Raw genomic sequence first — 27697 nt, 5'->3', positions numbered from 1 at the left:
AGCAGAGTTATTAACAGCACTGTCCAACAAACGTGTGCAGCACTACAAATTTGCAGTTCCCAAACAGAATCGGCCTTGATCATCTCTCAAAGGGTATATCTCAGCAGCAGCCTTGAATGTTTCCCTTCGTCTCTCTCACAAAAGGCAGAAAAGCTGAGCGGATATTTGTCAAAGAAGCTGAAAGAGGACACGGCGGCACAAAAGTTCCCAGAGACACATGTCACGACAAGTGGTATAAAACTGTCATTACAGTGATTTATTATAATGAACCATGAAAATAGCCAACCAGTGCAGTGTCTGTGAGTTTCTCCCCTCCACACAAACATACACTCACACACACAAATAATAAAAAAAAAAAGACAAAGTTGAAGAGTCCAGAGAGGGAAAAAAAAATAAAAATAAAAATAATGCTACAGTCACAGAAACATTCAGCTTTGCCAAGAAGAGCGTTTGTATTTACAACCATATTTCAAAATGGGATGGGAGCGAATTGTACAAGCATAGAAAAGAAAAGAAGCGAATATTTACAACCTGTTCCTGGTGAAAGCTGGAGTAACCACCTATACATTAAATTACACTTTCTACAAATAACCATTGATATTCAAAAATAAACCGCTAACATCCTACCTGTGGGCGAGACCACTCTGCCTACCTCAGAAGGCTACGAGCACTCGTTATACGAAATCTCTCACGCACACTTTCCTCCTCTGGATGTCATACTAGGCAGCCATACTCCTTCACACCCTATAACACACACGCAAGCACACACACACACACGCTCACATACATACATACAAACACGCACGAGTGCAGCCTCCTGGGCCAGTGAGGCAGGCTCCCAGAAATGGGTCTTTTCTGAATCTGCAGCGGTGAACAGATATTTGTTGTTAGACAGAGGAATAAAAAAAATAATTGTGTTTTTTTTTCTCTATACAAAAAGCTTTCTCTTTGCTATAATGAGCCACTAGATTAAAACAAATAAAAATGGTGTAGAGAGCCGACAACAGACAAGAGAGAATAGGAAGTAAAAGGAATAACTGACAAAAGGAGAAGGAGGAGGAAGAGGAGGAGGAGGAGGAAGAGGAGGAGGGGGGATATAGGCTGGAATGTCCATTGATTAACAAAGTGCGGGGTCTTACAACGGGAGTCCAAACAAGACACAGAACAGAGAGTTTCCCTCTCCATCACAGGAAGGATATATAAAAACAAAAGGAGGCCAGAGAGAGGGCTATGAGCACCGGGGGGATCGTCCATCTTCAATTTTATACAGTTTGTCTTGAAGATTATGTCACTGTCCTTTTTTCTAAAATTTTCTGTCCTTTTTTTTTTTTTTTAAAAAGTACCCTTTTATCCCACAATCAGCTGTTTTTCCACTGGCCATGTGTTCAGGTACATAGAAAACATATCTACAGCTTATGGTACAGGCCCCTCTCTGGGCTGAGTTCACAGGGGCTGACGGGGGCCGGCAGCAGAGAGGGCGGTCAGTGCCACCCTGTGCTCAGGTACCCCGAACTGTGGAAGGGTGTCGAGGATGCGGGGGCTCCACGAGTCCCAGTAGGCATCTGGGAGGCGGCGGCCTGAGCCTGGCCTTGCTGAGTCTGTTGGGGAGGAGGAGGGGGAGGTGGAGGCAGTCCGGTCTGCTGAAGGGGCGGGGGGTACGTGGATGGGGGCACTGAAGAGTTGGCGGCAGCACCCGGGTGAAGTAACGCCGGTTGAAAACCCCCTAAGTTCTGAAAGTGGTGGGGCTGCATCTGGGTGTTGGTTGAAGGGGCGGGGGGAGGTGGAGGAGGAGGCGGAGGAGGGGTGAGCGACAGCAGGGTGCTGCCGGAAGGGGGCTGCTGCTGTTGCTGGGGGGTTTGGCCCTGTGGGGGAGGAGGTGGAGGAGGGGCGCTTGTCAGCAGGAGCTGGTGCTGCTGGATGGGAGGAGGCTGCAGGTTGACGTGTAACAAGGTGGGCCCGGGCATCGGGTGTGGGGGTGGAGGAGGAGGCGGCGGTGGGGCAGCTGAGCTCTGATAGTGCACGCTGTGGGGAAGAGTCTGCATCATGGGTTGAGAACCTGGAGGGTAGGGAGGTGTAACGGCAGGTTTAAACCCAGGGAAAGGTCCAGCAGGTGAGGGGCTCTGACTGGGAAAATAGGCTGTCGAGGCTGGTGGCGCAGGTGGAGGAGGGGGAGGTGGAGGTGGAGCTCCCTGCGTGTTATACTGGGGGAAAGAGGGTGGGCCAGTCTGAGCCTGGGGCTGCGTTTGGTTTTGAGGCTGGGCAGAGAACAGCGCCCTCTGGCTGCGGTAGGGCGAACCCTGAGGCTGAGGCTTAGGGGAGTGGAGGAGAGAGGATCCGGGATAATGAACAGGAGAGGAGGGTAACGGGGCCGGGTGCAGCTTTGTGGGGGTCAAAGGGGCCGGCTTGGGGCCTGCAGGCTTGCTCGGTGGCTGGCTGGTTGGATTTGGCGTCCGAGGCTGTCCATCGCCGTCTTCTTCCTTAGCTGGCCGAGAGGGAGGCTGGGCAGTGCTGAGAGGAGAAGGAGAGCCGGGCTGCGGGGGGAAAAGACACATAATATGACGTCACACACTTGCTCAACACTCACTAGAAGATGACTCAAATCTCCATCAGGTGGGTAATGTTGACTTACTGCATGGGTTGGGGTCTTTTGAAGACTTGGAGACGGACAATCTCTCAGTGCAGGCGTATCGCCACCTTCTGTCTCACCATCTAGAACAAGAACAGAACAGTAGAGTATTACTATCAATTAAAAACATCATCTCACATGTGAAAAACACCCAGCAATGACTGAGAGACACTGTCACTACTCTCACCTGTATCTTTATCTTTGCTGAGCAGCAAAGCTCTGTGGTAGCTGCGTTCCCGGGCCTGCTCTACAGAAGTGGATGACGTCCTGAAGGGGAAAAAAAATCAGTACCAGTATCAGTAGCTTATTCCCAGTAGGAACACATTAAGTAATCTATATACACAGGATATTCTACCATATACCAGACAAGTTAGTAAGAATACAGCATCATTTATGCATACATAAACAGACAAAAAAACTAGCACTATTCACAAAGGATGCACATTAGTCTTATTTTGCCTTATTCCAGCTACAAGCTACAGAAATATTCCCACTATGTATTTTTTTCAACAAAAGGAACTCACTGTAGTTTTGAGAAAACGTACCACTGCCCTTCTCCTCCTTCCTTCTCCCCTTTCTCTCCAGCGGTTTCTGTCTCCTCATTTGCCTGGGGGTCTTTTACAGTGGTGGCGTTGGTGTTGCAGAGAGGTGTAGGAGCAGGGGGTATAGAGGGCTCACTGGTGGTCTCCAAGGCGACGGGGAAGGCGTCCACAGTCAAAGGTGGCACGGTGGAAACAGGAGAGCTGCACTCGGTCTTGGAGCCACTGCGACGAGCTTCGCGTTGTCGTTTCCTGTATTCTAGCAGGGAAACCTGAGAAGATGCAGGACCGTAATTTGATTTATGAACAAAAAAAAGCAAGTCTTATGTTACACCAGTAGAGGGCGGCATTTGGACGGTCAATGCATTTCTTTCTGACTTAAAGAAGAGAATATGTGACACAGAACACAAGCCTGGGGTATTATCTTCTTATCTTAATAACATGTTAATAACTACAGACCTACTGACTGCACATTAGCTTTTGTACTGTAATTATAATACATATGATCCATCTGCAAACTGACCTTTTTCTTTTGTGGGGGGTTCTGCGCTGACCCTCCCTCGCCGGTGCTGTCCCCGTTCAATGAGCGCGAGAAGCCGAGTGAACCTCCCTCCTCAGAGCAGGGGTAAAAGAGCTGCCCCTGGCCTTCACTGAAGGGGGGCTGAGAGCCAACCAATGACCCTGTCCCTGCTGTGGGCCCTGCTGCAGCTCCAGCTGCAGCTTCAGGCCTGAAGGGAGCTACCAAAGGCTCCAGAGTGTGTGAGGGGGTGAGGTCCCTTAAGTTCGAGTTGACTGGGGAGAAGTTCAGGCCAGCTGGTCCAGTCGGGCATCTCTCTGGGCTTTTTATCCAGCCGGGATAAGAGGAAGCACATGTTTCTGCAGAGGAGGAAGCCTCGCTACTACCTTCTACAATCCCACTGTCGGCCCTGTCCTCTCCACAGTCCACAGACTCAGCAGCTGGAGGCTGTGGACTCTCAGGAACCGACACCTTAGCTTCCGTCTGGAGTCCATCTGAACTGGGAGCCCTGACGCAGGGAGAAGAGACCAACGACGGAGGGCGATCGGCCTAGGAAAAGAGAGAGGGGTCAAAAATCAGACGACCGCATGTCTTGTGTTGTGCAGATTTATTCTTATTTTGCAACTAAATTTCTCAAAATAAATACATTGGCTAGCTCATTTTCGAAATTAACACATATCATGAGACAGAGTACTATTCATCTCTGCTGAAGAATCGACCGTGGGAAATTCTAATGAAGTTGTTGGTCAATAATGCAATCCAAAATTCATTGAACTCCTAACCCCTGTGAAAAAAACGTCAATACACGCTGTCTTCCACTTACCTCTTGCACACTGGGTTTCCGGCTGACCTCTGGGGAGTTTTCCACTGATGATTCACTCTGTAAACAAGAACCGATTTCAACATTCTGATTTTTCTCATATAAACAACGTGCAGCCTTTGTGGCGTTTCAGTATCGACGGCCTTACCTCCTGGGGGGTATTAAGTGTCTGTGTTGGGGTACTGGGCAAATGCTCCGTACTTGGCTCCTCAGTTCGGGGACGTGGCGGGGTAGCCAATAAGATGGGTGTTGCGGGTGCCTCCGATTGGTCTGCCCGGGTGGGCGTGGCACAAGGCGAGCCGTAGGGTGTCGAGCTCTCGGACATACAGGCATCTAACGGACTCAACCGCCGTTTTTTCAAAGGTGTCGGCAACTCTGAAAGGAGTAAAAATGGTGTTTGCTTCAGTTGGGAATTTATCCAAACAATTTTCTCTCAGTGACCTTTGTGTGACTTAATCTAAGAAAAATGGTCTCGACATGTCAAAGCTTATTTGGATAGTTTTCATGAAATCAGTGGGTAAATAAACAATAATAGGAGCTGGTTCTAAATTACCTTATTTGTCTAATTCTGAAATTTCGAGTGGTTCGACAGTTTAACTGAAGTGTTGGCCTCATAGTTCTCACACAGACATACCTGGTAGTGAGCAGGTGCCGTTGTAGGGTAGAGGGCTGTCAGAGTCTCCGTTAATGGAGGGGCTGAGAGGACCCTCACTGGGCATGAGGAGGCTCGGTCGTCTGGCTGGGCTGGTGGAGCCCTCCTCCTCTAGAGCCTGCTTCAACCATCGCTGTAGGAAAGAGCGGAGGTTGAGTGACTCAATAAAAAAAGGACACACAGCTGGTAGCTCTGTCGCTCGTGAGACACATTTCTTTCAACACGTTAGTTAGCTTTAAAGAAGGCCATTTCGAAAATAAGGACTGACTGACATGACTTTAAAACCGGCTAGATTATGCTCTTTGAGAAACATCAATGCCCCATCAAAGCTAAAGGGGAATATCAATATTTCTAAAGCAGAACATTGTACCTTCTTGCAGGAGCCAGTGGTTGGCGGCGTTTCAGGCAATTCTCTGGAACGCCGTCTCCCGGTGGGAACTCCAGGAGTGGTGGGGCTGCGGTTAGCCAGGAATGGGGACGAGAAGCGGACGTAGTGTTTGGGCGTGCTGTAAACCTGTGGCGAGCAGGCCATGCCTGGTAGGGCGTTAAGCTGGGTGGCGAGTACTTCGGGGTCACTGCTTATTCTCAGTGGCCTCTCTGGGGCTGGCTCTGGGGTTCGCACTGCACAACGGTCCTGCTGCTTCTCTCCCACCCACTCACTCACAAAGTGCTGTCAAAAAGAGTCCAGAAACAATATGATGTTTAGCAAAGATGTGACAATCTACACGTCTGAAAGTGGAGTTCTCAACAATGCAAAGTAAAATACACATTATATAAGACCAAAACAAAACATTCAAGTATTGAGATCTAACAAGCACATAATTGCTTACTTATGCTGAGGTTGTTGTTGCACAGGCAGAAGATAAAAATGCGAGTTTACCTTTTTAGTTTTGAAGCTCTTGCTCCCGGTGCGGTTTCTGTCAGGTGCAGGTGAGCTGCTGTGCGGGGGGCTGGTGTCCGGTGCTTGGGAAGAGATGAGCTCCGGCTCCGGTGCACTGGGTGTTTCTCCTTCAGGGGCTTCATTGGTCAGAGGCTCCACAGACTCAGCTGGAGAACCAGGGGGTAAGTCAGAACAGGTGCTGATGGTGCGAGCTCGCCGGCGCTGCTGGCCGATGTGCGTTCGGTTTCTAGAGAAACTTTTCCTGTTTCTCGAGCCTTTGACCTTGGCTGGCTTTAGTCCTGGCTCTTCTTTCACCTCTAGAAGTGGCTACAAGAGAGACAGGAGAGTATTTATATTTATTAAAACAATGCAATGCTAAACATGCCCTCACAAACATATCTGCATATTAGTCAAACATTTTGTCATTGATGGATAGACTGTTTCCAAATGCTGATATACAAAAGTGACATCAATTCCTTCAAAATCGATAATATCAGATGAAAGAAACATCCTGTGGGAAAATTTGTTGACATGGTTCTAACTTGTGCACTCTATAGCTCAGGTATTTATGTCAAAACAAGGGGGGTTTTGTCAGTCTCCGTGCTCTTACCTGCATGACAGATGGAGAATCAGCCGTCTCCGGTGTGGCTGGCGGCTCCTCCTTGATGTCACTGCGTCCTCCGACCTCCGACTTGATGCTACCAATTCGCTCCAGGGCCTGCTCCCTGCGTTTCTCTCTCTTCTCCATTCGGGCAAAGGCTTGCAGGATGGCCTCCATCTTCCTCTCCTCTCGTGTCTGCAGAGAGTAAGATGTGGGGTTGGAAGGAGGGATGACGGAGAGGAAGAGGGAGCAGAGGCATTAGTCCATGGAGTACTTATCTCCCACAGAGCACCAGAAGTAGCGATACAACGGGTTAATGTGTGCTACACAGCGAAAGCCGATCTAGCTGAATGCAGAGTGCCAAGTGCAGAGACAAGTGAAAATGTGACCCCTCATTTCAGAAACAAAAAGGACAGAAGGTCAGAGGGGACCAACAGGAAAAAAAAATGCTGTCAGGATGTGTCAAAAGGTGACTGGGACATAAACCCTGACAAACCAGAAGGTTGTAGTACAGAATGTCTAATGTGTTCCTCTATACATATTTGTGCCACAAATCCAAAATAATATGGAAACCATGGCTACCTCCACCAAAAAAACAAAGAGCTCCACCTTCAGTTAGAAGAACACCCCTTTGAAAAGAGATTCATACCACGAAACATAATGAGACAACACATGTATTGCTGCATAGGCCAGGCTGAAGATTGGTGTCTGTAAAGACGAGACAGTTAGTACGCTTGTAAGTCAGTCACCTCTAAAAAAGATTGGGAGTGGGGAGGCTGGTAGATGGGTGGAGTGGGGTTGGCTATGTATGGGTCAAGTTTACCTCCTTGTGTTTCAGTCCCTTCCAGCTGGAAGCCGCCCCGACAGGGAGATGGGACTGCTCCACTGGGTTGGCCTGAATGTTCAATAAAGAGACAGCCCAGTTTAGAAGAGACATGTCCCCCCTAAACAAGGCTTCACAAACATTGGACAGGTCTAGACTTGTGACTCCCTGACTTTCTGATGTTATAAAATAGACCTATTTCAGATACTATAAACTTTGGAATGTCCTACTGTACAGTTAATGGGGCTTTTTTTTTTAGGACACAACGTATCCGTAACGTATGTTCTCTAACATATTCTTAATGAAACCTGGCTTAGGATAGGGGTATTTTCTCAAAAAGCTGATCTGTCTGTGCAAAAAGCTGTCTTTGCAGTGCACACCTGCTACAACACCCTCAAGGGTTTCCGTCCTTATGATAACCCCTTAAAGTTTATATCACAATACAAGCTTCTCAACCGGTCACCTACCACCAAGCACAAAATGCCACTATAGTAAACAAAAATTTAGATGGCACAGGCAAACATTCAGTTAAGGGACATTATACAAAAAAACTCAATCAGTAGGGGCTTTTTTTTTGTTTAAGTAGGCAAGATATCATGCCAAAACACACACACACACACACTGATGTCATCTCCCCCGCATCTTATCGCGGCATAGATTTACAAACACCCACATGCATCTACTACGCTTGTGATCGTCAATGTGTGAATGCACGCTTCTTTGCCCCAGCAGCAGAGCGCTCTCTTCTGGGCCACATTCCATAGAAGGCAGCCTATTGGATCTCCCAAAGTCAATATGGCCCTGGCAACAAGGCTCTACCCTCTGCAGCCCCTCCTCTCCCTCCCTCCCCCTTCAACTATCTATCCCTCTCTGGCCGATTAGCAGAACTGTATGTTGGCCAAAGATGAGTCAGCACTTTACACCTTGGGTCCACCGTGTGAAATGAAGCTGACTGCAGGGTAATTTCCAGAGTGTGTGTGCGCGTTTGTGTCGGTGTGTAGTTTACCATGCTGGCTTGTGCGTGTGTGTGTGTGTGTGTTTGATTCCATCTCTCAGGGACGTAAGAGAGTGGTTGAACCAGTAATTGGCCATTTCAAGCTCTTGGCCTCGGTGAAGGTGAGAGGAGAGCTACACTCAAAACTATAAAACACACACACACACTGGGGATACTTCCAGGATGTATGATGCTACGGTATACTGGTTTTGTTTCCACTGACAGGGGTACTGGAGGCCTTTACATTTTCTCATATGATGGAGAAAACAAAAAAGGCAAACAAATAAATGTCACTGCATAATAACAGGCAAGCAAAAAGCCTCCATACTGTGAGAGGGAAGAAGAGGAAAGTCAAAGCTAGAGGAGGGAGAAATTAAAACAAACAGGACTGAGCAAAACAGCAACAGGTGCATTGACAATGATTGGAGCGCTAGCGGTAGATGAGTGATGAAGAGGAGGGTAGTTTAATGGAAGGGAGGTAGAGGAAAGCTGCACCTATCCAAGCCACAACCCCCTTAGCAGACATATAGTCCACACCCAGAGCAACAGGGGACAGTTTGGTTTTTTTAATTTTCACTCTTTCTGCTGGGTGGCTGCATGGCAAAAAAAAAAAAAAAAAGCTGTAGCCCCCTAGCTTGGCACACTTACCATCTTCCTCCTCCTCTCTGCAATCTGCTCCTCTGACTCCATCTCTACTTCATTGCTAACGGAGGTTTTGTCTTCTAGATCCTCATATAACTCAGGATCCTGTAAGAGGAGGGGAGAGGGCGGTATGGCGCTTTATCATGGCTGCTCATTCAGTCTGGCTACAGACTAGAGGGAGACAGGTAAGAGTGGAGGACAGGGAAGGTGAGGGAGAGAGGGAGGGGGAAGGGGGGAGTAACCTAAAAGTTACGGGGGGGGGGGGGGGGAGTCACTCTGCTTGTTCTTTAGTGGTCAACCTGTGCACAAAACACACCTGCTCAGAACTTGATGGATCTGCACGTGCACTTCATAGGAACTGTTCCACTTTGGGCAAATTTCAAGCTGCACCAGCAACCTCAGATAGCTGACATACTGTGTCTTGGATGTGAGCATACGGTTGTCATAAAGATGCCTTTTACATATTTTATCTCCTCGGTTTGGACATCTCATCTCACCTTTCTTCATTGGAGCTGTTTCTGGACCTCTAAACCTGACTTCATACAGTCCTGCTGAAATAGAAACTATGTGACACACTGGCCTGCTTTCTAAAAGTTTATATACACTTTGACACAAACAAGATTTCTCTGCTTTCAAACTGCTCAATGAACCCAATTTATAGTGATTTGGCTTGGTCAAGGCAGGTGAAAATTGCTATTCAGGAATAGACGACGACTAAGAAATCCTGTTCTAGTTAACGCATCCAAGAAAGAAGCCATTCTCTGTTAAACCTGTACACCTGCACAAAAGACTAATACACTCCAACACAACTCTGCCAGACAAATGGCACAAAAGTGTCTTGTGCAATCACAGTAAAAATCTGAACTATGTCATCAAAATTGTCACTGGGGGGGGACAAAGGTGAATGCATAAAGGGATGATGGGAAAAAAGAGGGAACTAAAGAGGATGTAGAGTAACAAAGAAGGACTAACAATGGAAAAAACATGCACAGAAATGACATTCAACTAACATCAAACAAAATGGCATGCATAGACCATAGAGATAAATGTTTATAAAAAACAGAAATTGTGGAACAGTAGAAAACAAAGTCTAAACATATGAGCAGTATAGTGTTAAAGAAGGGTGAGACTGGGTGCTTTCAGTGTGATGTTCATAAACGTCTAATCTTGCCTGATTGTTTGAGATAGAGAGGCGAAGAGGAGAGAGTTTCCTCTGTTTGGCGTCGCCTACGCTCTTGCCCTTTCCCTCGCCATCCAAACCCATGTTCTGGTTCTGGCCCTGGTCGTCCCGGACTGTCTCTTTGTCCTTGCGACTCCCTCGGCGCCTGCCTCCAGAACCCAGGTTCTCTGTGGGCTCTAGGTTGTGCTTTAGCACTGGGCACTCCTGGTTCCCCTTCACACAGGCACAGTCCACCTTGTATTTACTACAAATGTTCACAGGAAGATAAAGAGAAACAAAGGAAGGGCATCAGAATTTGAAGCTTGAAGGTGAAACGATCTTGACCTGCTACGTGCCAAGTTTACGCCTTTCAACTCACCAGCTGCCATAGTCAAAATCAAAACCAATGGTGATCTCTGTGCCCTTGGTGATAGGCCTCAGTGAGTAGATATATAAATGCAGCATGCCATCCTCAATGACGTGCCGCACCTGTACGAGGTTAAGCACAACATTAGTGAAAAGTATTGATTGATGAACACAGAAAATAACAACACTATAACTATTCATAAGAGCCACCTTTAACTGAATAAAAATAGGCAAAGTTCATCGATTCATTCTGGATTTTTGGGATGTCTGCTTACTTCAGAATTAGGGGTACAGGAGCGACGGATGAAGCGTGCTTCATTGCCAAAGCTGCGGGCGTCCACACACATCTCCAGTCCGTCAAATTTTGAGTAAAATAACACAAATGGGTATGGCCTAAAGAGGGAAACACATGCATGAGTGGTAATATTAACTCACATAAAAACATAATGTCATAAACTGTACACTGTAAACCAGAGTCATAAATGTCTTTATCTGTTTGAGCAGTTAAGCAAGTAACATTTTCAGTTTACATTGATATAACACAGAGGAACAAGGAAATGCTTACATCTGAGAATCTGCAGATTTCCAATATTCAAGCCAATATTCATCAGTAATTTTATTTTTTGATAAATCAACTAATAGCGTCAGCAGTACTCCTGAATATAGCTCTAACACATTTGACTAGTGAAGCAATCTGACCTCTTGAAGAAGTATCCGTTGGCCTCAAACTGCTGTCGAAGCATAAATTTGCCCCTGTACTCAATGATGAGGGAGTCTGGGGCCAAGTCTCGCACCGCCTTGAGGATCTTCTTGTTCTTCTGAACTTGACTCTGGAAGGGAGAGACAGAGACAAACATGAGCAACTATCCTGGACAGACACTGATTACAATACACTAAAACCCCAAAAGAAAAGAAACTAGTGCTGTAGACTGCTTGAGTATGAAAGGTTTTAGTTTATGTATGCATATCCTGTTAACAAGATATTTAAAGATAGGTGTGTTTGTAAATAGTATTTTACGAGTTGACAGAACAGACTGTACATGGTTGTACCTCCACAGGTGGTTTGAAAGAGGCTGGATGCGTGTTGTACGCTAGGCTCTTGCCGTCGCCTTGCTCTTTAACACGCAACAGGACCTGGACATCCTCGCTGTACTGATTGCTGCTGGCCTCCTCGTAACGCTCCATCCACGTCTTGATCTTGTTCTCCCACAGAGACGGGTTCTCTGTTGGCTCCTGTTCTGGAGCTGCACCCTGACAGACACAGTACAGTTGTTACATATGGCTCAAGTTTTGACAGGAGATCACTAACAGGACTGCAAACAGAAGTTGTGTGTTGCTTCTGTGTGTTTACCTTTACTCTTGAGGATTTTCTGGACCCTTCTCGGAAGGCCTGCCAGAAAAGAAAAACAATTGAAACTTAAAAGTTCATTGAAATTCAAGTATTTAATGCATTATGTGCTTTGACTGGTTTTATCATAAATGAATGACTGTAAGCTGACCTTTTTAGCTCGGGCAGAGGATGCTGGAGGGTCTTTATCACCGCTCTTTTTGCGTTTTTTGTCAGCCTGCTTATTCCCGAGGCGCCCCGTCGTGAGGGTGATGGTGGTAGGCGTGTGTTGGAAAGTAGAGTAGAGCTCTAGCGGCACCTCATCTCCACTCTCTGTAGCACTGGTGTCCCCGTCTGATTAAGCAAACAAATACATATTAGTAATAAGGAGGGAAAAAGGAAACATCACATGCCTGACATAAATCTATAGAAAGCTGCAGCTGCTGCAGGCAAAACAAAAGCTAGAATAATGGACGATGAGGTATGTTACAGCACAAATTAGAAAATGATAGTTTGCTACTTGTCCAGCAGGTGTCACTGTGTCCCAGGCTCGGGCTGAACAAAATAATGCTGGCCTGCAGGGGGAGGAGGTTGCTGTGGCCTGAGACAGCCTACAACCTACTCCGTTCGCTTACAAGCTGCCTATTTACTGCAGCGAGGAAGCCAGTAAAAGCAGAACTGAAAGATCTAACTGTGTTCTTTCAGAAAACGTGTAACACCTCATAACTGGCACTGGGGAATGCAGCTCTCAAAAAAACGCCAACATCCCCTAGGTATTTATCTAACTTTTTGTCAGTATACTGTAAATTTGATTTTCAAGGGTAAACTCAAACATTAGGTTTTAAAGCAATCTTTTTGAAGACGAGAGCTTATAAATCCCCTTGTGTAGTCTTACTTACCAGACAAACATTCTCTTTTCCGGGTCTGCAGCAGAATGGCCCTCTCTCTGTCCAGGTGTCGAGGTTGGCAGCGTTCACACAGGTAGGTCTCAGGAATGTTCTGCCTGTCAATGCCCATGCAGTCAATATGCTGCCAGGCACTATAAAAAAAACATAGCAAAAGTTTTTTAATATACTTTTACATCTCTGCTTGGAGTTGCTTCTGTGTTAATGATAAGTTAGACAAAGTCTGAGTCATTAGCTAACTGGGATCATAAAGACGTTATCAGAAGATGTGGTTGAATGACTCAAAAAAAAAAAAAGGGTCAGATACCACACTCGTCAAGACTTGTGACCACTTTGTGTTAACTGAGCTCTAACCTGCACTTGTCACAGCAGATCATGTAGCCGTCATCGTGGGTGAAGCCACAGATGCAGCGGGTGATGTCAGCCCCGTAGCTGCCATCCTCCGAGGTGCTGAGCGTGGTGCCCCTGGATGCTTCGTCCTGGCCCCCTGGAACAAACAACCCCCCCTCTCCTTGTCGGATCAACATGGAGGGGGGAGGGGAGGCTGGTGGTGTAGGTGGGGGCCGAGCCCCATAGTTATGGTCCTGATGGAAGGATGGAAGATAGGGGTCATGTGGTGTAGGTGAATGACAGTTTTGTTTAGTGAGAACTCAGAAAGTAGTCTAGCCAGAGTCACAATGTACTAGGAAATGTAAGACATGCATGTGAAACAAATTTGTAGTAGACATGACCAACTGACTGAGGACAGAATAGTGAATCCAAAGCATACGGAAATATCATTAACAGATTTTGAAGCCAGTCCATTACAGGTCAATGTTCTATTCGAGCCTAAATGAGAGCTGGTCATGGCGCACTCAATGATTAACAGAGAGGGAGGGCTCAAGGAATGTGGGTTATTTGTAAGAGGGTGAGACAAAGACAAGTGTGTGTACTCACAGCGTAAGGCAGGCCAATGTAACTGTGGGAATGGTGAGAACTGCTGCTGTAGATCTGGTGTGGGTAGCTGGACTTTTCCACCACCACAGGGCTGGCCTCCACCGATTCTGGTCTGTTGGGCAGCAACACAAAAACGCAGAATACACGTTACTACACGTTATCACAGAGAGCCAGAGACACAAAATGCATTGTTTCTTCAAGTGTAAGGAAGTGTGTGTGTGTGAGTCAGAAGCAGAGCAATTATTACTGGTGACAGAGAGGTAAAGTAGGAAGAGTATGGATACATGGTGTGGCTATGACAGTCACAATATCAGGGGGGCCAAGGGCAGAAGACCACTGCACTTCCAGCAACAGTGTGTCGGCTGTCACATCACCTTAGTTGTACTACACAGAAATAAATGTCAGCATAAATGCCGTTTTAACCCTTGAACCCATATCTACAAGGCAGACAATCACCAGAAATGGGCTCTCTTTCTCATACACATTCACACAAAACAACACACACATAATCATTTTTTCAAGCTTCTTCATACCAAACCAGTAAATCCACTTTCCCCAAGATCACAGTGCAGTTGAGGAGTGAGCCTGTTTGGCCGTTTGAGACCAACCCACCCTTATTATGACACGAGTAATCTATTCTACAGTTGCTGAGTGTGGCTGTGGTGGAAGAGGGAAGTGGAACAAGCAAAACCAGTGGCATGAGACAAGTTCGTTATGTGTGAAGAGGGAAGAAAGGAAGGAGATAGGGAAATAATCGAAGAAACTGAGAGCTACAAGATAAGCAAGACGCATTTGAGATAAACTGAGAGAGCCGGGTTCTAGTTAAGGTGCGGTAGCTATTCATGTGATAGTTACGCATCCGAATGTGTTAAAAGGTTCAATCACGTGAAAACACATCACTTAATCCTGCTCTTTTCACAGGAGTCCTGTCTCGAAAAAATGCTCAAAAAGGTCAAAGACGCACAAAAACAATTTAGTGGTGTACACAACAGCTGATGATTTGTTTCCTTCACTGCTCTCTCTATCTTTAAACACTAAAAGAAATAAGTCCACTGCATGCCATCTGACTACATGAGGGCTACTGCCAGCAAGTTTCTGTGAACAAGGCAAAATACATGGAGAAAAGCTCACTAAGCATACTGGACAGTCTCTCAGGTATACTGAGCAAGATGGGTACAAAAGACTAAAAACACAATGGGGACCCTGAACAGGCCATGCAGCATTTCTGTCTATGTAACGCTGTTCTGCTTTGCTTACACTGGGACTCCATAGCAAACATTTTTGAAGCCCACATTCAGGAAAAGAAGTACAGTGAGATCAACCGGCCACATTAGGAGATATAGATAATACTTATTAGGTACCTGGAGCACATGTTCATAACATTAATGAACTTTTAAAAACAACACAAACATTTCTCCCTCTTTCCCTCCCCAACTCACACCCCCCCTTTTAAAAGCGAGCCTCAAGGTAAAGTGGCGATACGGTACCTGCGTGAGCCCTTCTCAGCCCTATTGCTCTTGTTGCACGCCGTAAGAGCACTGTGCAACACTTCCTGTGTGTATTGCCGCTCAAGTATTCACTGTCAAAGTGAAAACGTAAGTGCATGCATGAGGTCTGGAGGCGGATCCAGGGTTAAGGTGTGTGCGTTATGTGTGTGTACACACTACAGATTAACTGCCACAGATAGAAATCTCTAAACTTTCAAGGGTTAAAAAGGAGAAGGGAGAGTTAAAAAAAAAAAAAAAAAAAAAAAAGACATACTTGAAAGTGAGCCGTGTGCTCACCAACTTTCTGCCATTAATGATTAACCAGACCAAAGTCTACATTTTATATTACAGGGATTTAAGATAAGGTTGAGGCATATATCATTCAGAGGCTCAAGGATGACATTTTTAATAGGTTCAAGAGAATTAATCATGATAGGACTTTGGCATTCTTTCAGTTTAACACATCAGTGGATCGATGTGAAAGGCAGAAACAGAGAGGACACGCAACACAGACACAGTGAAAGTCAAAGACAGGCGAGACAAAGGCAAACAAGTGTACCAGCTTGTTCAGTGGGAGGGAAGGAAGATGTTTAAATGTATGTGAGCATAGCTGGAGGGTTTGTATCATTCATGTCTCCACTCCTGGGAAGCGCAAAGGAGGGATTAGAGAGTCGGTGTACACATAAGTGGGAGGGTTGCAGATACACAGTCAGTCATGATCAGATGATGATCAGACGATGAGTGAGAGAAAGTAAAAGAGAGAGCAAAAAAGAAAATCTGGGGGAACGGATGATTCAATTAAAGTGGCAGCTAGGTTTGTACTATTTATAGCTCATAAATGTCAAGAGTATTTAACAAGGAACAGATGTCACTCAAAATGCAAACACCTGCTGAGAGAGGGTGAAGAGGCAGAGTGGACGAGCGTGGAGAACGGAGAGATCAACAGCAGGAGAGAAAAAGACCAGCACTGAACAGCCAGAGGCAACGCCTTCACTCCTGAAGAGCTCCCACTCGCTGCCATGGCAACACTACGTAGTCTGTCAGCGTGTGCGCGCACGCTGGGTATCTGTGTGTCACTGTGGACACACACACTGCATTAGCCAACAGCTGGTCACGCTGCTGCAGACTTCAGGGGGATGTGGAAAGGACATGACGCCGTTTCTCTGGTGAGTAGCCAGCCCCGCTGCCGGCTGGCGCACTCACAATACTCCAAGGAGCTGTGTGTGTATGTGTGTGTCCAGCTACGCTCTGTCCCTCTGGCCTGGACGAAACCTGCGCCAGCAGCATGTGGAAGCCCCCTTTCAGGCTTGTTATCTGCTTTTGAATAAATCTGCAGCAGGCGATCGGACGCAGAGCGCGGACGGACAAAGAGCGAGTGAGAGAGTCGAGGCAAGGGGCTTACGCCTACCCCCGGCAGCACAGCTCTGTGGAGAGGAGGGGAAAGGGGGGGTAGGGGGAGACGCGGTGGGACAGTTTAAGACGCCATATCTTTGTGAGGGCCACCTGTCACTCAGGCCAGTGACCATGGTAACAGGCCTTGCGCAGTGCAGAGGGGAGGGAGGGGAGCAAGGGGCAGATACCATGGCAACACAAGCTGTCACGGCAACAGCTCTGATGAAGGCAAAAGGGGAGGGCTCTCCCTCGTTTAAAGAGACAGGAGCCCCTACATAAGTTGATGACGTGTGTTATTCTTTAGTCATACGAGAACCTCTTGCTTCATTTATTTGACCAGAAAAAGCCACAGCAATGTCCTTGACAAGACTATAGGAAACAGAGAGGAGGGGCCATACGAGGCTTGTTGCCGTGGCTCCATGCACCATTTCTGCTTCACTGACTGAATGCAGTGTACACATGTGCAAACATCAAGCTACAGCGCCAGAAAAGGATCACGGAAAATCACGTTTGAGTCTGAATGCCTCACGAAGTTAGCGTTACAAACACAAACGACACACATACATCTACATTCAGAGCTTCCTGACAGTTTCACACAGGCAGATGTAGTTAAGAGCTGTACACGGGAGAATGTCTATGCGATGAGCAGTGGTTGAGTGCAAGTATAATCAATGGCAAGACTGAACTGTCCATTAGAGCAGACACTAATGCCACAGAGCCAATGGGTCCCTGCTTCCACGGACTGACTGCAAATTCTTTTCCCATTAACAGTAACTATGTATACGTGGGAGAGGAGATTTGTGTGGAAGGCTAGAAAGAGCTGAATCGAGTCATAGAGAAAAGGAAAAGATTACACTGACAGAGCTGCTTAAGTCATAATAGAGGGCATGTAGAGGCAGATACACAAGAGAAAGGGGGCAGGGGAATCATATTACATCAAATAAAGAGCGTCTGCGAGACAAGTGCAAGTGAATCACACCAGAGAGGAGTGAGAGATGATAACGGAGGCAGTGAGAAGGTGAACGGAGGATGAGGTGGAGGGAGATGAGAAAAGGAAAAAAAAAAAAAAAAAGCATGTAGAAAGAGTGAAACTGAGAATGAACTCTTGGTGAGGACGAATAAGAATGAATGAGGGGAGGAAATGAGGGGGCTTTAAAACAGTGCGAACAGTGAAGGCTTAGTGTTGTCTGCAAGTGTTACTCACTCTGAGCCCGCAGCCATGTCCAGGTATGAGGTGTCTGCTGTGTCCACCCCTACTGGGATGACTATGCTCATGACGTTCTCTGCTGATCAGTTCTTGTCCTACTGAGTCCAGAGAATGGGAGTCCAAAACACTGAGGCATGCCAGCCACAGCAGTCATTGCAGACATCTAAGTGCATCCACAAGGCCTGGACATACAGTTGGAGGAGAGAGGAAGAAGTAGAAGAAGACAATAGAGAGAAAAAAGGGGAACAAAGAAAATCAGTGAGTATTGTGTAGCAGCATCATCTGCTAGTCTCAAGTGATGATGATCAATTCAACAACATGTCATTTCTTTAATGCCAAGAAAAAACACTTGCAAATCTAGTGAACCTGAAATAACAAATCATAGTGAAAACATGGGTATTTCCAGTAAACGTTAATGCATGATTCATACTTTCAACAGTCTTTGTCAAGGAAGTGTTTGACAGGAATTTCCCCTCTGACAAAGCTCGTACACTGAGCTGAGGTATTGACTGGTGAAAAGCGCGAGAATACAATATTGTAAGGTGAAGCCTGAGCTGCTGCGAACTGCGCTAAAGCGACCTCTACACACACATACAAAGACACACATATATATACACACACACACATACACACACACACACTGTCTGCTAGGAATGCAGAAGGCTGCACTGTAAGAAAACCCCCACAAAGGGGAGCAAGAGAACACAGAGCAGTCAGCCGCCATGAAAGGAGGGAGGAAAACGCAACAACATACAGAGGCCATTTTTCCCCCTTCGACTGAAGAGGACCGCTCTATTCTAAGCACACTCTCACACACATCCCAGTAAAAGACACACACACACAATCTCCAATACTGTAATTACAAGTCCGCATGTTTCAGTTATAGGAAAGCTTGCATTTGTATCATTGCTACTGTCACCATCTCTTGTAGAAAGATCAAGTCATCAATAATTGAGTTTGATTAGGTGTCAGGCAATGAATGTAGCCTTCCTTTGCTCCCAAGGTGGGGAGGCTTGCCAGACTAATAAATCATACACTGGCAATAGTATTGATGGGAATATTAAGGGAATATGTGTTTGTGTCTGATGTGAATCCAGGCGGGAGCATATGTGACAGTGTGGCTGCCCCTGATACAGAGAGCTCTGTTGATAAGCAGGATTAGTGGAAGGGACAGATGCCGAGACAAAATAGGCTGGAGGTCACACCTCCGCCTGCTCATGCACACTGGGGCCAAACAAACGCTCAGATCACAGCTCCGGGTGTAGATGGAGGAAAAAGGGGTTACAAAGCAGGGATGTGTCATGTATTGAGTAGGGGAATACTTCACACACTTTGCAAGCAATAACGCACCATAACACCAAAACATGTCTCCGCATGCCCATCAGATACCCGCACTCTCTGGCCTAAGCACGTCCTCTGAAGCACTCGCACAAATAAAAACTCAAGAGCATGTCTACGCATGTCATCTCTCCAGGAAAGTTGTAATTCATTACCAGGTAGGTTGTCAACCCCTACCGCTCTGCTTCCGTCAAGGAGACACTCAGAGTTCTCAAGAAAGAAAGTTACAACACAACATCTGATGCCAAATATTTTACAATAGATAAAACAGCTATGAGAGGAATTCTAGGCAATGATTCACCCAAATGGATTATTAAGCCAGTGGGACCGGTGAGAGGCTGGCAGACGTGACAGCTGTCAGCTCCAGGCCTAATTAATAGGAGGAAGAAGACCCCTCTGTGTCTGTGTGTGTCAGCCAAGGCTACTGATGGGATCACCCCTGAAATTCTCTGATTCGGTGTGCAGTGACTGGGTTAAAAAGCACATCTACTTCACAGCCAGGGACATTTTATGATGGAAGCTGATGTAACCATAACACTTTCTTTCAACAAGGATAGGGCAGTTTGCCAAAAACACTGAAATGACAGACTACCCCCTTCCTTTGTATTATCTGAGAGGCCCAGTACGTTAAAGCACTGGTAAATAGCTTCCCTCCGAAGCAGCCTGTTTGTTCCCTCGTCCACTTGGTTTGTCTCCACTTCATCCAGGGAACCCTGCTGTCACTGAGGAATGCACACACAAGCTCATGTTCACACATATACCCCCCCCCCCTTACACAGGCCAAACAGACAGATAACCCCTCGCCCTGTCCTTTCAAACATTCCTCTATAAAAGGAGGTCCTCGGAGCAGTGTGCAAATGTACATGCACTCCGCTGCAGCCAGACACAGCCAAGACTGACAAAAGGCGGGTGGAAAAAAGAAAAACAAGTACAGTACAGCAGCATTCCTGACTAAATCTGAGCTGTGCTGTGACTGCCTCTGACTGCTCCTCCTACTTCCTCTAGAAGAGCTGTCCATCACCCTGGAGAAACGCAGCCAAAGAAAGGAAAAAAAAAAAAAAAAAAAAAAAAAAAAAAACACCACCCCCCTTCCTGTGCCCAGTCACCCCGCCCAGCCGGATTTCTCTCCCTCCTCTGTTCACTTCCTAAATAAACCTGAGACAGTAACGCAGAGCGGAGGGGAAGGGGAGTGTCGCAGACACAGTTCCCAATTACAGGGAGGCCGGGAAAGACCATTTAAAGCCACCTTTGGCCAAATCCACGGCTGTGATGGAAACACATAAGAGCGAGGGGTGGGGAAAATGGGGAACATGCACAGGGGAGGGTGAGTAGAAGAGGGACTAAGACCAAGAAAAACATGCAGCAAAAGTGGATAACAGTATAACTAGTCACAGGATGAAAGTGGTTTAGGTTTGCTGCGTGTCTCGTTTCTAAAACCTTGTATGCTTCTCTGAACAGATTTCCTTGCGCAGTAGGGAGCTTTAGAAATCCACAGCCCCTCCATTTCAGAGGGCAGTGGTGGGGGAGGTGTACATGGGGTCTGTCTGACAGTGACGCTACACAGCTTAGACCTGGGTGGACTCTGGGTGGCAGAGTGGAGCACATAGCGTAACCCAGTCTCTCCTTTCTCCTCCTTTCCTCCCTCAGTGAGGGCACACAGTCACGTCATTGTGTGGGGAATAACTATCCTTTTAAGACAGAACCGCACTGAAGTCAGTGAGGGAAAACCCACACCATCACACTTAAACCATGCCGCTACCAACAACAGCTTCCCTCTCTCCTCAGTTTATTACCACTGCTCTATGTGTAACAGTGTTTTCATTCTTGTTTTCGCAGCCAAGTCTCGGCAGATTATGTTTTTCGATAAGTAGGAGGAGCAAGAGAAAAACGAGGGATTCCGACTGAATCCCACAGCCCCCTTGCCAACCTGATGTGCCTTCATGCCATCCTCGTAGCTGGCTGCAATGACTCAGCTCATAAACAAACGCATAAAACAAACTCATACAAATGCATTCATATACACAGGAAGTATGACCCAGATGGAATGTAGGCCCGGTCCTCTTTTTCACAGTGCCAACAGAGGGACACATTGCATCTGCCTTGTCCTTCATAAATCAGTGTGCCCATGGCTGCCAGCGCTGCCTCTCTACTCAAGCACTGAAGGTGAAGTCATACATCAATACAGCGGGGGATATGGATAGAGCGTCCACACAAGCAATTTTTTGTGGCCACAATAGGAACTGAGTTGTTGAGAGTGCAAACCAATACCCTCATCTGACTGTAAAGACCAGTCCACTTAGGAGTCAGATGATGAGGAGGATGAGGAAGACAGTGATGTTGCAGCGTCTGTGTCCCCTACCTAGCAACTAGTAAACAATAAAGGCTGAGGGCCAGCAGTGCAGCAGACTGATGGAGAAACAAATTAGGAAAATACAGATGGTCTCTAGGGCTATATTACATGCTCATTTCAAAGTGGGTATACAGTTCTCACTCAAAAGGCTGTTGCAACAGGGTTTGTACCTGCTACATTATTTAAAAATAGTGTGATGTGATAAGACGCAGGAAGCTCAAATATGAAATTCAAAACAATGTCCTGTGTGCTCAGTTCAAACAGCCAGGGAGTGAGAGAGTTAAAAGTCAGTAGGAACAGGGTCTGGCAGCAAAGCTGGGGCAGCCCTCCTGTAGTCTGAGTAATGTCTCTTCAGGAGAACCCCTGGGGCACAATCCCTCCATCTCCCTCTCGCTCCTGCTTGCAGAGTATCACAGCCAGGCTGTGTGCAGTCAAGGATGAGTTCCTTTGAACATTTGTAAATTAAACAGGTACAACATATAACATCAAACTAACCAATTCACATCGAGCTGCATCTTTATCTGTGTGACTTGTGAAGGCTAATGTCTTGGAGACCTATCCTGATTATTAGAGAGTGACAAGCAGGCACATATGCAGCTGGTGGACAGAGAATGAACGCAATGTGCAGCTAACTAAAACGTGAGCCATGCATGTGCATGTGCAGAAATAGGGAGAGGCTACTCAGCATCTACAGGGCAAAAGAACAGTAGGAGCCACTCGGGTCTCATTACAGCAGTGTTTGATGATCAATTTCACGCCTGGACCGCAGTGCCGTTACATCACCAACATTGATGCCACAGCCCCTCTTTATTCGGGCCATCCTGCCTTGTGTGACTGCCCATGAATGCTATTGTAACACAGGGACAGCAACAGGAAGGAGGTTAGGGAGGTGTAGCAGGGCTGCAGCTACAGCAACCAAAGCCCTGCAGCCACCTGTCGGGGAGGCAGCTTGCTAGTTTAAAGAGGGATCTGTTACAGCCCAGCTAGCAGCACAAAAACAGGTCACCTGAGCCCTGCCTTCTCCTCCCAGCTGGGAGCCACGTGACCACGTTGGACCCCAGAGCCAAGCAGCTTTGTCTCTAGGTCTCTCTGGGTCTGGGTACCACACAAGTTAGATCACTGGAGACCAGGCCACATCCACACAGCTTAGCCCCACATGATGAGGAGTGTATCTATGGGGACACACAGTTTACCTGCACAGAGGTGCTACTGTTTCAGGCTTAAGTTTATTGCCTGGAGACGGTGAACAGCACAAAAACAAGAGGTCTTCCATACATAAGAGAGTAAGAGAAAGCTTGTGAGTCTGTGGCCCTCATCTGCCCTATCAATAAGTCAATACACCAATAGACATCCTGTGCACTTGCTTGACTTCTCTCTCTTTCTCTCTCTCTCCGCTGAGTGCACTGAAAAATTAAGTAAGTTTGCAGTCAGCTTGTGGCTTCTTTATTATGTGTGTTGTGTAAAAGTCTGTCGAGGGGTTAGGGTGAGAGGAAAGGTGTGTCATCTGAGACTGCTGTGACTCCCTGCCACCTGCCAGAGTGCTCTGTCCCTATGGCAGAGGGGGAGTGGTAGCTCATCTCCCATCACAATCTTTGTCAACATAGCCAGCAAGCAAGCAAACACACACTTACCTACACAAGACAAGCAGACACACATACAGCTAGTCAGGTATTTAAAAAGGTGCAAGTATCAGCACAGAGGCCTTTGCTCCTTTACAAGGAAGGACTAGTAGATAGCTGGGGATTTTGTGTATTATATAGCAGCGTCTGATTAGGCACATCAGGGCCCCTAACTCGTCTAGTGGTAATAACCCATCCACAGAAGAAGACAAACCTTTACCACTTGGCTGTTATGTAAGCCACATTCACAGGCAACTGTTCTTTGCAAAAAGTTACTGACAAACACACCATCCCTGGCAATAGACAGAAGCTGTACAGACCATTCTGGCGTCTCCGGCCTCGGTGATGTTTAGGACATGAATAATGATGCCGTGTGTTGAAACTGATCCTCTCTCACTTGCCTGTTTTACAGTGGATAGTTGCAAGCGTTTGGAGGCTTGTGTCATGCATTATTCCTGCTTATGACAGTGATGATTATGATGCTTCAGCCAAACAAGCACCTTTGTTTAACAGATCCATCAGTCTAATACTGACAGTCAACACAGACTGTTGACAACAATACATCCTCAGATAACAGCAGCACAGCTGCACTCATGTTAATCACATTTATGTAATTTTATAGTTTCAACTATAATGTAATCCTTAAATGGGGGGAAACTCAGTGTACACACCTAATGCCTTAATGTGCTTCTGCAGCTTTTGAAAAATGTCTTCTCTTCACTCAGCTGACATCAAAATTGTCAGTATAATAAAATGTGTAAAAAAAAAAAAAAAAAAGCTTCTTGGCAACAGTCATGAACAAGCATTTGAGCTGAACAACGTGCCAAAGTTTGTCCTACAGTCTGACATAGAGGGAAGACAGCTGTGCCACACCATCTCGGGAGTTTGCGAAAGCCCACGGGCTTGAAAACACTATCCTGGAAACTAGCGTTGATTTGGTTACCGTCACAGTTTCATTTTTATCATGTTAATATTTGATGATACATGGCTTAAAATGCAGCCGTATGGAAGCAGTGACAAACTGTCTCAACCGAAAATGAGAAAAAGAGGCCACAAAGGGCACATTCATCGTCTACAACATCAATTAACATTAAACTTTAAACACACTATTATATATGATTGTGCTGAACCAACTGTCTTAAATAATTTGTAATCAATTGAATGTCAACTGTCAAGCCATTGGCACCTGAATTTGAATGTTTTTCTGACACTAATGTACTTAAACTGTGTGCTTTGCAACCCACATTATGCTTAAAAATAAAAATCTAATCAAAACACTGACTGATACATCTGTTATTTTATGACTTTATTGAAATAAATGTGCCATGAAATTAAAGTGCATCCAATTTCTGTCTTTTAACTTGCAAGCATCAAATTCTCCTTCTTATCTGACATTGAAATTAAAATGACTAATTGGTACACATTATAACTAACCAACTAGTATGCTCCAATTCTATCACACTAGAGGGGTTACACCGAAAATAGAAAAGAGGAAATGCAAACTATGGGTGTGAGGGACAAACTACATAATGTTAACTTAATGAAAATTATTTCAGGGAGGTGATATGTGGCAAAGGAGCGGATCTGCAATAGATTTATTTTGACACAAGGATTGTGTTTGTGTATCTTTATGAAACTTATTAAAAAAAAAAAAAAAGAATTATTAGCATTTTCTTTATAGTATTCTGAAAATGCTAAACCTCGTGTCCCAGCATTCAACATTACAACACGAAACACAAGAATAGCATAAGCCGTGACGCATGTTACAGGGCTACTATGTTATTCGTTTTGGGAATAGACACAACAGCATCATTGATTGTTAACTATGAAAAGCTAAAAAAGCGCAGTGCAAACGAGGCATGATCTTAATCGTTTGACGTTATTGTTATGTCTAAACCTGAACTAAAAATTTTTTTAAAATACTGTGTTGTGTAGTTGCTTCCCAGTGAGTATGTCGGCGCTGCAGTCAGTCCTGCCGATAGGGGTGTGGAGGGTACAACGTTGCTATTATGTTACCACAACACCCTGGTGCTGTCGCCATTTTCATAGCGCTTTTCTCAGGACGGCGAGACAATCGTGTAGCCAGGGGAGCCTCGCCATGGGAAGAAAATCCCCAAGAATGCATTCAATCGCCTCTTTCATACACTCTACCTTAAGTATCACTCTGTCGGTACAGTCTCTGTGTTGTTACCATTAAGGTTTTTTTGTGAAGTCGTCGAAAGCAAAGCCAGTAAGCTAATCTGCTAGCAATTATGGCCAGCAATGGCCTCTCGGAGTGTAGCAGGCTAGTAAATGTTAATGGCATTTGGAGTAGCGACACAATCGAAGCACGAAGCGTCTTAAATGTGACTTTTTTACGGTTCACCAGTAAGGGAAAGCAGCAATGTTAAACACAGGGATACCCGCTGATATTTTTTTAAAATTCTGGGCCGTAAATTAAGCCCAAAACACCGAGTAAAAATAACCCGCAAAGCTAGCGGTAACCAACGGGAGCTAACGGCATAATGCGTAGTGGGTTAAAGTTAGCAAAGTGAGCTAGCATCGACACGAAAAGAAGTGGATTAATACTTGGCTCGTCACAGACAGGAAAGAGCGACAACATCAGCGTCGAGAGATAACTGCTCGGGGGCAAGCCAAAGCCGATTGTACATTCATACGGTAACGTGTTTCAGGCTGGGTAAAACCACTAAAAGTGCGACAGTGTAGTTCAGCATGGCTAGGGTTGCCAATTGAGATGGAGTTACAAATTGTATGACTGGGGCGAGATGCCCAAATGCAACATCCCCTCCCCCACGCTTGCAGCATTTAACCCAATACACCCTGAATCTAAATAAAGTAATCGCGAAAGGTACTTTTTTTTTAAAAAGTAAAGTCAATTACAACAAAATAGCAGCGGCCAGGTTCCTCTGTTGACATTGGATTTATTCTTGATTACATCCTGTCATAACTGCTATTCAGAAGAAAAAAAATCCTAGTAGCCTGTGAGATCACTGCGCAATGTTGCCAGGCATTTAAGGTATTTTAACAGCTGGTCTTGCTTTGAGTTGAACTTAACAGACTAAACATCTTCTTACATTTGTTTACATGCCTGTAAAAGCTCATTGTTCTGTGGCTTTGTATGAAATGTCGCTGAACGGAAATAATGTCCCGTGCTCAGGGTGAACAGGATGGGGAGCCACCACGTCTAATTCAAGTTTGTAACTAACTAACTAAATTTGCTGTTGTGTTTTGTGACACTGTGTTATGGCAAACACTGTATTCAAGTATAACAAGAAAGGACCCCCAAAAATCTGGCGCGTTTGCTGACAGCTGTAGCTGAAAGGGCTCTTTTAGTGATTGTACAGTAAAAGTAAATGGTTGGAAATAAAGCGGGCAACGTTATATTAGGAGGTCACAGTATTTATACACAAAAACGGATGAAACCGTGCGCAATATGGCCCGCAGTGTCACTGTATCAAACTAACCCTCCAGTGAGTCCCCCTCTGGCTCTATTTATATTAAGTCAACCTGCAAATAATATATTGTTAATGGCAAGTTCACTGCTGGTTATATTAGCGTTGACTGTTGTTGAGAAGACGTTAAGCTATGGGGCAGACATTAATCTAATTGCAGCGTTTTCGTCACCCACAACGGTCAATGTGTACTGTAATTAGCGTTGAGGCTACTCTTAACTACGTGGCAAACACTTTTATATCGATCACTGCGGTGTGTAAATAATATTAACCCGATAACTTTGTATGAGAAACGGAAAAGTCAAGAAGCTCTGTTCGGTCTGTGTCAAGCTAATTTGAGCTAATAGCATGCGCTAGCTAGCAAGTGGCCAACTTGACACTCACATTGGAAACTTACGTCATCTGGTTAGCTGTTTTCTTTAGTTAATATGAACAAAAAAGGACTTAGCACCCACAGACCCTGAACTAACGGTGTTGATCAGCTAGCAAGCAAGCTAAACTCAGCTGATAGTATAACTACGTTAGCCAGCATCAGCATGATGTGCCTAGCCAGCTAAGTAAAGCCAACAATAGCCTTCCAGGTCGGATTTGTGCTCACCTTCACAACAACCACTTTAATGCAGTTTTACTCACCGTTTTATGTCCACTCTGGAGGATCTGAATAGCGAATAAGGGGACCTGGGTGAGACCCCCGTCGCTTTCCACACAGCTTCCACAACCAAAACAATACTTCTGTCCACACACTGCGGATCACTAGCAACGCTTTAAAATGTTTGGTTTTCTATGTGTACTTTAAATAGTCCTTTCCTGTCAAAAATCCCTTGCTTCTTGTTCTACGCAGGGAGCCAAATTTTGACTAGGAATTACTTGGAAACCGTTAAAACAGTGCCCTAGTCAACGGCGACTTTTAGAAATTAGATCCCCTCAAAACCAGTCTCTTCTCCCTTTGCAAAAATGGCGGCCCTGCCAGGACTGCCGAGACTCCGCCTCCCCCACGAGCCCCCCCTCCCTCCCCATCACTAGCCCGAGCCCCGCCCCCACACACTGCGGGGCTACCCTGCCCGT

At 45.9% G+C, this 27697-nt stretch overlaps 1 protein-coding gene across 6 annotated transcripts; it reads right to left on the bottom strand.

The window, feature by feature from the left end:
- Positions 1-235: 235 nt before the first annotated feature.
- On the bottom strand, positions 236-27614 carry kmt2e (lysine (K)-specific methyltransferase 2E). 6 transcript variants are annotated; one of them, XM_044343415.1, is made up of 25 exons: positions 27266-27614; positions 17871-18055; positions 13788-13899; positions 13206-13435; positions 12846-12985; positions 12119-12300; positions 11971-12009; positions 11670-11870; positions 11319-11449; positions 10895-11012; positions 10633-10742; positions 10266-10518; positions 9101-9199; positions 7459-7530; positions 6645-6830; positions 6035-6361; positions 5525-5824; positions 5137-5287; positions 4651-4877; positions 4506-4562; positions 3689-4231; positions 3151-3437; positions 2814-2893; positions 2630-2709; positions 236-2531 (listed from the first exon to the last, which is right to left on the bottom strand). In XM_044343415.1, the coding sequence occupies exons 2-25, from the start codon at positions 17939-17941 to the stop codon at positions 1482-1484; spliced, it is 5046 nt and encodes a 1681-aa protein (XP_044199350.1). In that variant the 5' UTR covers positions 17942-18055; positions 27266-27614; the 3' UTR covers positions 236-1481. The 6 variants fall into 6 exon arrangements, with proteins under 6 accessions (XP_044199350.1, XP_044199351.1, XP_044199352.1 ...); XM_044343416.1 differs by having other exon boundaries at positions 3172-3437; XM_044343417.1 differs by lacking the exon at positions 7459-7530.
- Positions 27615-27697: the final 83 nt, after the last annotated feature.

Source organism: Thunnus albacares, chromosome 23, assembly GCF_914725855.1.
Source record: "Thunnus albacares chromosome 23, fThuAlb1.1, whole genome shotgun sequence".
Taxonomy (NCBI): Eukaryota; Metazoa; Chordata; class Actinopteri; order Scombriformes; family Scombridae; genus Thunnus; species Thunnus albacares.
This window is presented reverse-complemented; position numbering and strand designations above follow the sequence as displayed.

Bases quoted from the DNA above. Each gene is read 5' to 3' on its own strand.
- kmt2e (XM_044343415.1), bottom strand. From the start codon at position 17,941: ATGAGCATAGTCATCCCAGTAGGGGTGGACACAGCAGACACCTCATAC. The intron at 11,450-11,669 runs GTACAACCATGT...TCTCCCTTCCAG, and splicing joins CTTTCAAACCACCTGTGGAG to AGTCAAGTTCAGAAGAACAA. The intron at 5,825-6,034 runs GTAAACTCGCAT...TCTTTTTGACAG, and splicing joins AGAGCTTCAAAACTAAAAAG to CACTTTGTGAGTGAGTGGGT.